Source organism: Vespula vulgaris, chromosome 25 (genome assembly GCF_905475345.1).
Source record: "Vespula vulgaris chromosome 25, iyVesVulg1.1, whole genome shotgun sequence".
Taxonomy (NCBI): Eukaryota; Metazoa; Arthropoda; class Insecta; order Hymenoptera; family Vespidae; genus Vespula; species Vespula vulgaris.
The window spans coordinates 1,228,931-1,243,316 of NC_066610.1; the positions used below are offsets into that span (position 1 = coordinate 1,228,931).

The 14,386-nt window shown below is 25.4% G+C and overlaps 4 protein-coding genes and 1 long non-coding RNA gene across 9 annotated transcripts in view; 3 read left to right on the top strand and 2 right to left on the bottom strand.

Moving 5' to 3' along the window:
* LOC127072428 (A disintegrin and metalloproteinase with thrombospondin motifs 18-like) overlaps nt 1-2,031 on the top strand; it is a 68,299-nt gene extending 66,268 nt beyond the window's left edge. For 2 of the 3 annotated variants that reach the window (XM_051012851.1, XM_051012850.1), the window contains exons 17-18: nt 1-494; nt 1,873-2,031. In XM_051012851.1, coding sequence (XP_050868808.1) covers nt 1-494; nt 1,873-2,006 — 628 coding nt within the window. In that variant the 3' untranslated portion in view covers nt 2,007-2,031. The remainder of the gene's footprint in view (nt 495-1,872) is intronic. The other variant, XM_051012852.1, reaches the window with a different exon arrangement.
* Nucleotides 365-10,539, bottom strand: LOC127072437 (uncharacterized). The gene is made up of 3 exons (XR_007785426.1): nt 10,366-10,539; nt 9,667-9,757; nt 365-505 (listed from the first exon to the last, which is right to left on the bottom strand). It is a non-coding gene; the product is annotated as an uncharacterized LOC127072437 (long non-coding RNA).
* Nucleotides 4,514-8,302, top strand: LOC127072429 (venom metalloproteinase 3-like). Its single transcript, XM_051012853.1, has 14 exons — nt 4,514-4,747; nt 5,291-5,351; nt 5,596-5,807; nt 6,010-6,099; nt 6,173-6,371; nt 6,475-6,580; nt 6,662-6,791; nt 6,868-7,022; nt 7,113-7,162; nt 7,248-7,374; nt 7,449-7,595; nt 7,677-7,809; nt 7,887-7,994; nt 8,131-8,302. Exons 1-14 carry the CDS (start codon nt 4,688-4,690, stop codon nt 8,254-8,256), a joined length of 1,704 nt encoding a protein of 567 aa, XP_050868810.1. The 5' UTR covers nt 4,514-4,687; the 3' UTR covers nt 8,257-8,302.
* On the bottom strand, nt 7,085-9,609 carry LOC127072436 (homologous-pairing protein 2 homolog). The gene is made up of 3 exons (XM_051012868.1): nt 9,188-9,609; nt 8,903-9,099; nt 7,085-8,820 (listed from the first exon to the last, which is right to left on the bottom strand). Exons 2-3 carry the CDS (start codon nt 9,053-9,055, stop codon nt 8,368-8,370), a joined length of 606 nt encoding a protein of 201 aa, XP_050868825.1. The 5' UTR covers nt 9,056-9,099; nt 9,188-9,609; the 3' UTR covers nt 7,085-8,367.
* The window catches only part of LOC127072430 (dipeptidase 1-like), a 4,224-nt gene continuing 376 nt past the window's right edge, over nt 10,539-14,386 (top strand). The window contains exons 1-10 of one of the 3 annotated variants that reach the window (XM_051012857.1): nt 10,539-10,803; nt 11,879-12,032; nt 12,118-12,280; nt 12,409-12,692; nt 13,208-13,265; nt 13,349-13,525; nt 13,606-13,696; nt 13,809-13,884; nt 13,991-14,141; nt 14,236-14,351. In XM_051012857.1, coding sequence (XP_050868814.1) covers nt 11,908-12,032; nt 12,118-12,280; nt 12,409-12,692; nt 13,208-13,265; nt 13,349-13,525; nt 13,606-13,696; nt 13,809-13,884; nt 13,991-14,141; nt 14,236-14,351 — 1,241 coding nt within the window. In that variant the 5' untranslated portion in view covers nt 10,539-10,803; nt 11,879-11,907. Of the gene's footprint in view, nt 10,804-10,866; nt 11,017-11,735; nt 11,764-11,878; nt 12,033-12,117; nt 12,281-12,408; nt 12,693-13,207; nt 13,266-13,348; nt 13,526-13,605; nt 13,697-13,808; nt 13,885-13,990; nt 14,142-14,235; nt 14,352-14,386 lie in introns of those variants that run through there. The other 2 variants (XM_051012856.1, XM_051012854.1) reach the window with 2 other exon arrangements.

The window sequence follows — 14,386 nt, forward strand, 5'->3', positions numbered from 1 at the left end:
GTATCCATGGGAAGGAACAACATATACATCGCCAAAATCAAAATTTAAATATTCCCCATACATAACCCCAAATTTATTGACGTCAAGTACAACAACAACAACGACAACAACAACAAACCTTAAACGTCAATATACACCTACATCAACGGTATACAAATACACGTACACGACTGCTAATAATTTACTTGCCATTAATGACAAAATCAAAAATAATAGTAATTATAATAATAACAACAACAACAACAATTTTGGAAAAATCAACAATGGTGTTAATCGAACAACTACGACTAGCAAGAAAAACAACAGATATAATTTTAATTTCCGTTACAACGTCAATTCTACTCCAAAAGTTGTTAACAATCCTAACGACGTGAATTATCCAAAAATTATACCGTTCAAACGTAAGACCACGCCAACTATGACGCCATTTTCTCCGACGACATTGGCTCTTCTTCAAAATGGCCTCCAAAATGGCCAACAGAATGGCGGTCGTGGTAAGAGAATTCTGTGAAAACAAAAACAAACAAATTAAAAAATATATATATAAACAAAATTCAATTCCTTCTATCTCGTGTCAATCTTTCTAATATCAAAATCTTTGTCTCTCTAATTTTATTTTATTTTATTTTATTTTATTCTATTCTATTTATTTATTTAATTAGAAGCATGACTATATTCTCTCATTATATCTATATCTGTGTAATCACTATCTCGTTCTTCTTTTTATTTTATCATTATAATTTTTTAATCATGGAAAAAGGATCTAAAAATCTATATATATATATATATACATATTACATACAAAGATATACGTGTGTGTGTGCGTGTATGTATATATATATATATAAACATAATTGATCACGAGCGAAAATGCGGACCATAAGCTCGATCTTTTTTATGTTGTTTTCACAATCTTCTTACTGTTCTTTCCTTTTTTTCATTTAATTCACTATTAAGGCAGTGACAATTTTGTGTAAACTTACATCGGGATATTTACATCGAACGATATTACATCAAAAATAATACTAATACGGATACCGATAAAACACACGATAAATTACATTACATTACATTACGTTTACAAAATACGAAATGGATTTTAAATTATATTATATTACATTTACAGAACACGAAATAAATTGATTTATATTACATTACATTTACAGAAAATGAAATTAATTAAGTTACATTACATTTCACTACATTTACAAAAAACCAAGATTAATTAAGCTACATTACATTATATTTACATTACATACTTTTACAATTACATTACATTAAATTATATGTAATTTTGCGATTACATTACATTGCATCATTTTAATTTTTACATACATAACGTTTAAACACAAGATGAATACGATTAAAATTACATTATTACATCATTACAATTATTACATACACATAAATACAAAATTACAATCACACTGCATAAACAAATCGCATAGACATTTATACATATGTACACGTCTATATTTCGTATTACTACTTACAGCTAATTTTATTTTTTTTTTATACTAAATCCTTTACATACATATCTGCCCTTTACATACTATCCTAATTCTAATCCTAATTCTAATGTTTATTCTTATTCTAATTTCTAATTCTAATTCTAATTCTAGCTGGGAATAATCATGTATTTACAGAAACATCTGATCTCATATCAAAACATCTGGATACTTATATCTTTCTTTTATTTATGGTTTTTTTTTTTTTATCAAATGTTCTCTCTCCCCCCCCCTCTCTCTCTCTCTCTCTCTCTCTCTCTTTATCTTTCTCTTTCTTTTTTTTTTTTCTTTCTCACACACGCGTATACATACACTACACGCACACATACGATCAAAATCATTAATAATGTTCAATTATTCTTAGAAACAGAGGGCGATGAGTGCACGGACCTAGGGCCCGATTGCTTGGATCTGATTGACAGGCTGGGAACATGGCTGTGCCATTTGCAATCTGTAAAGAGCCGTTGCTGTGCGTCCTTGAAGACTATCTGCCCTTAAAAAAAAAAAAAAAAAGAAAAAGAAATACAGCAAACACTTCGGATATCTTCGAGGTTATCTATGAACAAAATAAAAAAGAAAAAGAAAAGGAAAAGCAAGAAAATATAAAAGAAAAAGATCGACTATCGATGTCGAAAGAAGAAAAGAAAAAGAAAAAAAAAAAGAAAAGAAAAGTCGAGAAATCAAAACGTATTTCGTTTTCTTCTTTTTTTTTTATTTTTATTTTTTAATTCAATCTCCTTAGATAGATCTCGAGTCAAATTCCTTCGATGCGATACCTAACGAAGGATCGATTTAATCTGACTTTTCTGTAGATCATTTTCCTCAACTTTTTTTTTCTTTTCCTCTTTTTTGTTTTCAAGATCAACTTGTGATGAACAATTCACGAATCTTAACAAAAGAAAAAAATGTACTGCCTTTTGATCTTTAATCCTTGGTCGAATATTTATTATTAATTTTAATTTTATTATTATTATTATTATTATTATATTATTTTATTATTAATTTTAATGTTATTATTATTATTATTATTATTATTATTATTATTATTATTATTAATTTTAATGTTATTATTATTATTATTATTATTATTATTATTATTATTATTATTATTATTATTATTATTATTATTATTATTATTATTATTATTATTATTATTATTATTATTTTCGTTCTTCGATGAGAAATTATGCGAAAAGATTTATACGCGTACGAAATTGCGTATTTTAATTTCGATTTCGAACAAAAACCTAAACAAAAATGACTCATTCATTATTCCTTTTTTTTTTTTTTTTTGATAGATTTCGTGTTGTCTTTTTATTTTTTGAAGAATTTTTTTCCTCCTTTTTCCTTTTTCTTATTGTAATTATTATTTTGTATTATTTTCTAAGTATCGGCCTTCGAAAGATCCTCGATCGTGCAATACGCCAACGAGTGTCTCACATATTTTTCTTAAGAGTATTAGTTTCCTCTTAAAATATCTGTGTCTTCCTTTTTAAGATATTCGAGGCAGGTCCATTGTGTATTGTTTATAAATAAATGAATTTTAAAAGAGAGACCGCTTCGAAAGAATCTACCAATCAACAAAGGTCGTTTTATCATTCATTAACGGCCATTTTGGATTCTTCGTTTGTGTATCATATTACCTAATTTTTTCTTTTTAAAACGTTGACAGAATGTAGTCGTTGTGTAAACTAAATAATAAAAATTTTACACGATGTAGATTTTAGTTATTTATCTTTCCATTTATTCTTCTTTCTTCTTGTCGATATATTCGATTAAATTATATTTTTTGTATAAATCATTGAATATTTTCAAAAATAAAATATTTTATGGAATAGATTTTAAATCAATTCGTCACCTATTATTTAACCCATTCGATTAGGATAAAATAGGATTCTTCTATTATCAACATATTCCTACTCGATCGACAAAATGGAACTCTACTATTATCAACATTTTCTTATTGGATCGATAAAACAGGACTCTATTAATAGAGATTTTCATAAATTTTAAAAGATTTTAGAAATAAGGGATGTTTTTTTAGAAATTCGTAAAAATAAATCTTTTACTCTTTAGATCTTATCCTTAATATTATTTTAAATTGATATATATAAAATTATGTCAATTTAAATAATTTTATAATGATAAAAGTAGTATAATTAAATAATAAGTTTATAATTATCAAAGTTTTATAATTAGAAATAAATTATAAAGAATATTGTCATTTGATTTATTATTAAAAATAAATATTCTTTTAAATGCAATAAATTTTATAATGAAATTTTGTTTACTTTAATTTATTATTAAATATAACACACATACACACACATATGTGTGTAAAATATTTTATACATTTTATTGAAAGTAAAATTATTAAAAATAAAATGTATAAAAATAAAACTTCTTACTAAAATTTATTATTAAAGAATAAAATATAATAATCTGATAAGAAAAATTTTATATTTATTATTAAATGAATTATTAAATTTATTATTATCAAAAATTATATATATATATTATTAATTTAATATTTATTATTAAAATCAATAGTCTTAAAAATTTCGTTTTCTTTTTTTTTTTTACACAAACTAGACATCTGAGTACTCGAAATATACCATAAAATATTCAAATCGATTAAAATTTATCTAAATCAATGGGGAAAAGAATGTTATCGATTACGTAAAGGACACACCTTTGTTTTGGCTTCTGTTCATTGATGTCACATAAAAGTAACGTAATTCAATCATTAGACTCAAATATTGCGGCATAATAATCACGTTGACACAATTATCATTGCAATTTATTACTTTGTGCACTTTAATCTATTATATTATAGATCATATACTCGTTCAAAAATATGATGATGTTGTATATGAACAAGTGTTTCTTGTTCCTTCCTTCTTTATTTAATTTTTTCTTCTTCTTTCTCTCTTTTCCTTTTCTTTTTTTTTATATATATATATAAACATTGACCATTAATCAAATTTAGTTTTTAGGAATTTGATATAAAACGAGAAAATCAAAAAATCTTTTTATGTTTTTACGACGTGTTACCTCAGAGTAATACGTTCATTCATCAAAGAGTAATATCAGAGCAATTCTGGCAAATTTAAAAATAAATTATAAAAGAAAAGAGAAAAATTAATAATAACAACGATTTATGATTTTTATTCGCGATCATGTTTCGGAAAATTATTTTATTGTGTACAGTTATTGTATCTCTCGTACAATGTAAAAAGGTATTTAAATATTTTACTCATTACTATTTTATTCATTATTATTTTATTCATACATACATACGTATATATTTATTTATATATATATTTATATATATATACATATATTTATTTATTTGTTTGTTTTTTTTAATTCAAAAAAAAATTGTTTAATTATTTTTATTTCCATGATTATTTATAATTTATAAATTATTACAAATATTTTTAAAATTTATAACTCCTCGATAAAATTGATTATAATATATTATAAAACTCTTAATAAAAAAATTAATTGTTTATTTAATTAATTATTTAATTAACATATAATTAATTAATATATAAAAGAATTATTTTCAATTTTTTGTTCAATCTTGTTTCACAAAATTTAATTTATAAAAAGATAATTATTTTCAATTTTAATTCAGTCATTTACGTACTGTACAAAACAAAGATATTTATATTTAATATTTTTAAACAATTTCTGTGAATCTAAAAAAAAAGAAAAGAAAAAATTAATCAAAAAATAATACAATTTTTAATCAATGTTTTAATCATTTTAATTTCAAGCTTCACGAATATATGACACCAGAAGAAGTAATGGCAGTGTTTCACACGAGTCATGAAGAAGGTATTTGAATACTTTTTAATTTTATTAAAATTTATTGGAAAAAAAAATAAAAATGAATTAAGATACAGAAAGAAGAAAAGATATTCAAGCTTGAAATTTTTTAAATAATTCAATCTTATTAACATGTGATAAAAACTTTTCATTTTAATTAATTAATTAATTTATTTATTTATTTATTTATTTATTTTTAAAAGAAAAAAAAAGTGAAAAGAAATTATTAATAAAATTAATGAATTAACTATAGTACCAGATTATGATGTCGTTCCAATACAACACACTGTCCATCGAAGAAATTTGGATGACAATCAAGAAATACAATTTAAAGCTTTCGATAGAGACATTAAATTGTATCTTACTCCTACGGAGGGAATACTTGCTAGCGAAAACACACCCGTTTGGACTGTATCTTCTAATCCAAATTATCCTGAAGGATTGAAATATGATCTAATACCGAATGTAAGTTCATATATTTTTTTAATACGATCAAACGTTAACATATTTAAGATGAAAAGTTTTTGAAAAGATTTTTTCTGAAAGCAAAAATTTATTTCCAAGAAATAAGAAAAAAAAAAGAATCCTATCAATGTCTCATGTAAAGAAGAAGATATTGTCTCAACGATTGGATTTAAAAGATATATAAAAAAAATATTTCTTTCAGGCCATGAAAAATATAGGTAGAACATTTCATGATATGAATAATACTGCGTCGATACTGATGCAATTGGATGCTAATAGAAGATTACATCTTGTGAGTAAGAACACTTGTAGAAAAATCAAACTCTGTTGATTTGTCGTAATAAATGAAACTTTTTTTTTTCAAGAACGGAATCATTTCTTCTGTTAACAAAGTAATTCGACGTTTACCTCAACGCATTTTACATGATGTACTTTACAATGAGAAAAATTTATACAAGCCTTATCATACTAAAAATGTAACTAAAAACGATGACCTCGCTTATACTTATCATCATGTTATTTATGAGATACCAAAAAATAGAAAAAAACACTATAAGGAATTCAGTAAGTTAGAATATAGTTGAAAATTTAACATAACGTGTAAACATAACTGTACATTAACTTCTAAAAATCTAATCTATTTATTAAAATTTCTTGATATTTTTAGAATTGTCGAATCCAAGCAAACGTATTAACAACACAGGACACAAGCATAATGTACCAGATGTTATTTATCCAGAAATATTAATCATAATGGATAACAGTGAATACGCGTAAGAAAACTAAATCATTTTAATTTGTGTGTTTAATTATATAAAATCTAAATGTCTAATAATCTTTTTGAAAATGTTCAGATTAGTTGGAAAAGATATCAAACATGCTATAAGATATATCCTTTCATTTTGGAACGGTGTAGATTTAAGATACAGATTATTAAACAATCCAAAAATTCGATTCAATATTGCCGGTATAGTTATAGCTTTGGTAAGCTAACTTATTTTCTTATTTTCTTTTTCTTTTTTTTAATTATTTAATATTTACTAAATATATTTTATTTTAGGATAACAATGCAACTTCGTATATGGAAAAAAATCGTTTAGAAAGTGAATCGCTTATGGTAGATGTTGATAAAGCTTTACGTGAAATGGCAGATTATATTTATAGAGAGACAAGATTCCCAATTGGTTTCTATGACATAGCGATCACTATGACCCAGTAAGAATACATATATATATATGCATATATAAAAATAAAGTAAGTTAATAAAACATCTAAAAAATTTTTTAAATATTTACTCCTTTTTAGATTAGATATATGTAACATGGTAGATGATTATTGCGATGATTCGACTCTTGGTAAGTAACTCTAATGTTATGTTTATATTATTTTACATATTTTTTATATATTTAACATTTTAATCTAATTTATTTATTTACACAGGTTATGCATATGTATCAGGAGCATGTAACAGACAAGACGATAAGAAAACTTCAGAAATGGCTGGTATCGTAGAGGACAATGGTGGTTTTAGTGGAATTATACCAGCTGCTCATGAAATTGGCCATTTGTACGTTACTATGCTTAAAAAAAAATCCTTGACACTTATAAATTATTAAAAACGTATTACAATGACAATTTTAGAATTGGAGCCAGACATGATGGTAATCCAATATATGCTACCAATTGTTCAGAACATGATGGCTACATCATGACCAGCGGATTAATGTTAAATGAAAATGGATTTGAATGGTCTAACTGTACTATAAATGCGTTTTATACATTCCTCAGGTAAATTTTTCCCTTTAAAATTTTCTTTGTAACAACACTCTCTCAAATCTTTCTAATAATATAAAATTATTATCATTACAGTGAAGACAGAGCAAAATGTCTTTATAACGAACCTGTAAACGGTCACTCGTTACCTCGAATTCTGCCAGGCAAATTAATGTCACTCGATTATCAATGTAAAAAAGTACATGGTCATGAAGCAAAAGCATGTAATGTAAGTTTACGAACAAATATATATATATATATATGTACTTAAAAAGTAAAACACATTAAAATACTTGTACTTTTCAGACTGATCATACTGTCTGTACTAGATTAGACTGTTTAGTACCAGGAAGTGAAAGAGCGTGCACAGCTATAGCTCCAGCAGCTGAAGGTTCTTCTTGTGGAAAAGGCGTCGTAAGTATATGAGATTGCATATATTTACATCAATTAATCGTTCACCAAAATTAAACAATTTTCTTCCTGCCGTAATATCAAACATTTTTTCTCTAATATTTTATTTGTCAAAATTGATTACCTATTCTTTTTTCAGTTTTGTCTCAACGGTAAATGCGTTCTGGAAGGATCGTATATGAAATCTAACGATAAGAAATTCTGGTTAAGACGTTTCCAACCATTATTCAAACTTCAAAAGATTGTGAAACCATTTGTCTTATGAAACATCCTTTAGCAGCAAATAATAAATTAATACATTTTTATAGAAATTAAGATTTCTCGATATTTCTTTATCCCATTACGAAAAGTATCAAAATTTATTTTATTATGTTTATCATTTAATAATTTTTGGATCTATACCTATTTCATCGTACAACTCGCTTTTAGTACCAGGGTAATTTTCTAAGATACAATCTATTATTTCTGTACATAATCTTTTACGTTTAGTATATTCACGAGAATATTCGTCTAGAGAAGATTGTGTTTTTCTTTTCGTTTCAGTTAAATCCGTACTTCCAGTAGATTCGATAAGTTTATCTAATTTATTAGTTAAAACTTTAATACTCTCTTCGAGTGAAACTTTCTCTTGACGTGCTTCTTCAAGAGTAATAGATGATTTTAAAGATTTTAATAAAGTTTCTTGATTTTTAATCTCTTTTTCGAGATCTTGATACTTAGTTTCTACTTCGTTCGCATGTGCCTGTAATTCTTTATCGATTCTCATTAATTCCTCTATATCTTGCGTCGAATCCTGAACAACGCAATAAACTTTTTGTTTTCCATATACCTAATCAAATATAAGAAATATTTAACTTACATATCAGTCTACAATTACTTTCATTACAATAAACATTTAAAAATCCACTTACTTTTTCAAATATCTTTCCTTCTGCCAGTAAGTGATCGATAGCTTTTTGAACGGCAGATTTTCCAAATTCATTATGCAAGTTCAACACTATATCGTTCACACTGTAAGGTCTGTTTTGGATTTTTAAATGTTTGTATACGGTATCCATGGCCATTATTTGTTAACAAATAACATTTTTCTGTATAACTTATTTATAAGCTGTAGTAATATTAATTAAAATAATATACACACACATCAATGATTTTATATTACATATATTAATACAAATTAAATAATCATCCCTTACCATTCAAAATAGTTAATAAATAAGTAACCATTTTGCAACGCCAGTATTTATAAAATTACCTTAAATTTTGCAAAATACATTCGTTTATACATATAAAAACGAAAAAACTTAAAATCGTACACTTTTACTACACAATTACATAGCTGACAGAAAAGAAAGTTTACAATCCAAAATCATTCAAATAATGAAAACTGTTCAAATATGTTCATATCAAGAACGATATTATCGATAATAATGGTGGAAATTATTTACAGCGCTTTAGGAAATAGAACTAATGATTCACAATTATCGACCAAATTAAATATACAAGCTTTCTTGAAAAATCATTATTAAAATATTAAATTATTGTGGTTATGTTTCAATACGACATATGATATACAAACATAATAGATATACACGTAAAAATATATGAGAGTAATAATTAATATATAAAATAAATATATAAAAGAGTAATAATTTTAAGATATTAGTTAACTTACCATCGTAAGAGGACTCCAAAAATTATCGACCGCTTTCTATTACGAATTACTCACAACTATCTTGATATCAATGATGGCAGCAACATAGCGACTGAAACGTGATTGGTTACCATCTTAACGGAGGACACGTGACTTGGAAAAAATTTTCCAAAATATTTCAAACATATTTGAATATGTAAAAACGTATAAGAAAAACAGTATCGTTGTAAATATAAGAAGCATAGAATAATACCTTAATATTAAACACAGTTTAAAAAAAAATTAAATCTATTGGTTAATAGAGTTGTCGGTAAGTCAGTAATTTCATTAAAATAATAATAAGATTTTCGTGATTAAATAATAAATAAAAAATGAATATTGTTTATAATATTACAAATATTTATAAGAATATATTTCAATCTAACAATCAACATACGAATATAATTAATAAATCGTAATATCAGTAACGCCGCTCTGGTGTCGTTATAACTAAACAAAAACTCTCGATCGATAATCTGTCTCTTTAGATATAAAGTTTCCTATAATATCGACAGTGTAATTCACAATATTTTCTGTTACATACCGATTTCTATACATACTGTTACCTACTTTATCATACAAATAAGAAAATTCAACAAACATATATATATCTTTACAAATATACACACATACACATATCATATCAATATCCACTAACACAATAACAAAACCATATGTTACCTTATCCACTGGCAGTATTAATCAATTTATCTATTTAAAGATAAATATATCAATGTTTTCTCCTAACAATTTCTTGAGTGGTCCAGTTTAAGGCTTAGTATCCTTTTAGTAACCATCTTGTTCGTGTCTCCTGTTTATCAAATAGAAAAGAAAACTAAGCGGAAATAATTTCATATAACAACATATATATATATATATATATATATATATACATACATACATACATATATATATATACCTGATTAATTACGTTTTGTGTGGTGATTCAAAAATAGAAGAAGAAGAAGAAGAAGAAGAAGAAAAAGAAGAAAAGAAATAGAGCTATATAGCAATATATACATATATGTAAAAAGAGATGGTAGATATATGATTAGGATAAAAGAAAAGAATAAGATATACGTACACCTTATGTACTAGAGTACAAATAACAAGTCACAGGTATGAACACAACATACATACATACATACATATATATGTGTGTGTACATGTATATATAACTTTATTAGCACCGAGTTATACTCGCGAACAAAATCCCAACAGAGGACATTAAGAAGGATATATATCGAACTGTTATTTGTGCAAGTTATCTCTGTAATAAGAAAGTGACACAAATCTTAACTGGTTCAACATAGAACGTGCTGATAATAATGGGTGATCTAATTAATTTAGTTACAGAAGTTGTCCATTCTTTTTTTTTTTTTTTTGTATAGTTCTTTTTATATATTCGTTTTTCTTTTTCTTAATTTGAAATGGAGGTCCATATAAGACATTTCATAAGATAAAATTTTGCGTCATACTATTTATCGTTTCTTATATGATGAAAATATGCTACGAATGATGTAATCTATTAATTCGAATTTTGAGTGATGATTTTATTTTAATTTTTTCTTTTTTCTTTTTTTTCTTTCTTTCTTCGACTTTCTCATTTTCGATATTGCTTAACGTGGTATTTAAAATTTGTACAATATAATATATTTATAGTATTTCATTTGAATAATCGATAAAACAGTTCCAACATTTTACCCATTCGTTAGATATTCATTTTAAAAGATAATAATAAAAATTTGAAAATGACATCATTTATTACTTTAAACTACGCAAATTTTCTTAATCCGTTAACGACATTTTGTCATTTGATATGTGTATGTGTGTATATATGTGTACATAGTCGTGTATGTGTGTTTGTGTGTGTAGAATAAAAACGTATATATATAAATATATATATATATATTATTAGAGATAAAAGATAAAAAAGATAAAGGAGTCATATAAATCTTAAGATATTTTAATGACATATAAATACATTTTTCTTTTTAAAGAAGTATATATATAACACCGTGATTGGTATAATTACTGATAAAGTTAGAAATGTTTCAAGTGGTAGGATGTTAAATATCAGTAATTAAACCATTTGCAATTTCTATAGATTTTGTTTTACTTTTTTTTTTTTAATTTTTTTTTCTTATTTTCTTGTACTGTTTTATCGACATGTCGTGTATAAATTATTTTACAGATCTCCTTACTAAATATTGTACCGGAAGAATGTTATATGTTAACGCGGCAGCATGTTTATCAATATTATTATTATTTATGGGATTATCAATTGGATTAAAAACAAATAAATTTAAAGGTAGCGATGCATTAGATCTGGCACCACTTATCGATGGGTAAGTAAGATCGTTCGTTTGGACTAGTATTGAACTCGGTCGATAATATACGTTCGAACTTATTAATAATATTTTTTTTTTACAGACATAACGATTTACCATACAATATATATGTAAAATTAAATAACAATTTAACGGCATATCCATTTGAAAAATTACTCACTAATGATCCAATTTGGGGAAAACGAGCATGTTCAACATGTTACACGGATTTGCCACGTTTGAAAGCTGGGAAAGTTGGTGGACAGGTAAGCTATGAAAAAAAGATACAATTCGTTTGTTTCTTTTGTTGTTATTGACTATAGTCGATAAATAAATTAAATTAATATGTTTAATATTTTTGTCTCCTTCTTTTTGTAATAAATATTCTTTACAGTTTTGGGTTGCGTATGTATCCTGTAATTCGCAATACAAAGATGCGGTACAATTGACATTACGTCAGATAGATGTAATCAAAAGATTTATAGATCTTTATCCACAACATCTGCAATTGGTTAAAAATGCAAGAAATATCGAAGTTGTTTGGAGAAGTGGTAAAATAGCATCGATGATTGGAGTCGAAGGTGGACACTCGTTAGACTCTAGTTTAGCTGTATTGAGGATTTATTATGAATTAGGAGTTCGTTATGTCACATTGACGCATACTTGCAATACACCTTGGTAAGTCTGACTGCATTACCGACTAATGGTAATACGTTCATAATCTATAATACATTTTTCTATTCTTTTTTTTTTCTTTTTCATTTATTTTATTTTTATTCTATTCTTTTTTTTCTTTTGCATTTATTTTATGAATATTCTACATACATTGATTTTAAATTACTCGTAATATATTATAGTAAAACAAATTATTTCAATCTCTCTCTCTCTCTCTCTCTCTCTCTTTCTCTACATTATCGACAGATGATACGTAGACATTTACAATAATGAATTTTTTTTATTCTATTTAAAAAAATAGTATTTTATTAGAATATTCTAACATTGTTCATGATCATAAATTTGTTATAATAATTTCAATTGTTTATTTCATTCAGATATTTCTTCACAATTATATATTCTTTAAAACGTGTTATGATCTCTTTCATCGAGATTATTATTAATATTAATTATTACTAATGAAATTACATTACAATGATCTTCTGATTCGGTTTTTTCTTTTTTTTTTTTTTTTATAGGGCTGATGCATCTACCGTTAACGATGGATATGCATATAATCTTACAAGATTTGGAGAAGTATGATTCGTTTTCTTTATTTTTTTTCCTATTTTTTTCCAAATGACAAATTTGATTCAAAATAAAATTAAATTATTTTGTAGACCTTCGTTTATGAAATGAATCGTCTTGGGATGTTGATAGATCTCTCACACGTTTCTCACAATGTCATGAGACAAGTTCTTGCTATTTCACGAGCACCCGTTATATTTTCTCACTCCTCCGCATTTTCTATTTGTAATAATTATCGAAACGTTCCTGACGACGTATTGCACTTGGTAGTAAGTAATTTTTTTTTCAATATGTATCCCTGATATATTTCTTACAATATATATTTTATCATTTTCTACTTTATCAACAGAAGGAAAATGAAGGCATCATTATGGTAAATTTTTATTCGCAATTTCTTAATTGCAATAAATTTAAAAACGCAACAATACAAGATGTTGTAGGTATGATATATATCTAAAACAAACAAACAAACAAACAAATTTAATTACAAATTTATCATCGTTATTATCGATTAAATTAACTCCGCATGTTTCATACATATATTTTTTTCAGATCACATTAATTATATTAGAAGTATTGTTGGAGTAAATCACATCGGTATTGGTGCTGATTATGATGGTGTAGATAAGTAAGAATAAATCAATAGTAATAATAATAATAATTATTATTATTATTATTATTATTATTATTATTATTATTATTATTATTATTTATGAATGATTCTCAATGAACAGTGTACCAGAAGGTTTGGAAGATGTATCAAAATATCCATCCTTGTTTGAACGTCTGTATCAAAGCCGTGAAGGAGAACAAGAATGGAGTAGGGAAGATTTAGAAAAATTAGCTGGAAGAAATTTTATCACAGTTATGACTAAAGCAGAAATGGTATGAAAGTTAATATTAATATCGATATGATTATAATCATAACATAGATTCTTGCCTTTCATAAAATAAAATATGAATTATTCTTTTCAAAAAGGTTCGCAATTCAATGTCGTCTCATCCACCTATTGAAGATATTATTGCAGCAAGAGATATTTTCCAAGCTCAAAAGAATGAAGGACTCGAGCCAGGATCTTGTCAAACTGCAAAGGAGTAAATATTTTCAGAAATTCATTAGAACAATCAAA

What these genes read in the sequence shown, in the direction of transcription:
- LOC127072429 (XM_051012853.1), top strand. Translation starts at nt 4,688, where the DNA reads ATGTTTCGGAAAATTATTTTATTGTGTACAGTTATTGTATCTCTCGTA. An exon ending in AATATGATCTAATACCGAAT is followed by an intron (nt 5,808 to 6,009) that starts GTAAGTTCATAT and finishes TATTTCTTTCAG; the next exon opens with GCCATGAAAAATATAGGTAG. An exon ending in CTAATAGAAGATTACATCTT is followed by an intron (nt 6,100 to 6,172) that starts GTGAGTAAGAAC and finishes TTTTTTTTCAAG; the next exon opens with AACGGAATCATTTCTTCTGT.
- LOC127072436 (XM_051012868.1), bottom strand. Translation starts at nt 9,055, where the DNA reads ATGGCCATGGATACCGTATACAAACATTTAAAAATCCAAAACAGACCT. An exon ending in AAGGAAAGATATTTGAAAAA is followed by an intron (nt 8,821 to 8,902) that starts GTAAGTGGATTT and finishes ATATTTGATTAG; the next exon opens with GTATATGGAAAACAAAAAGT.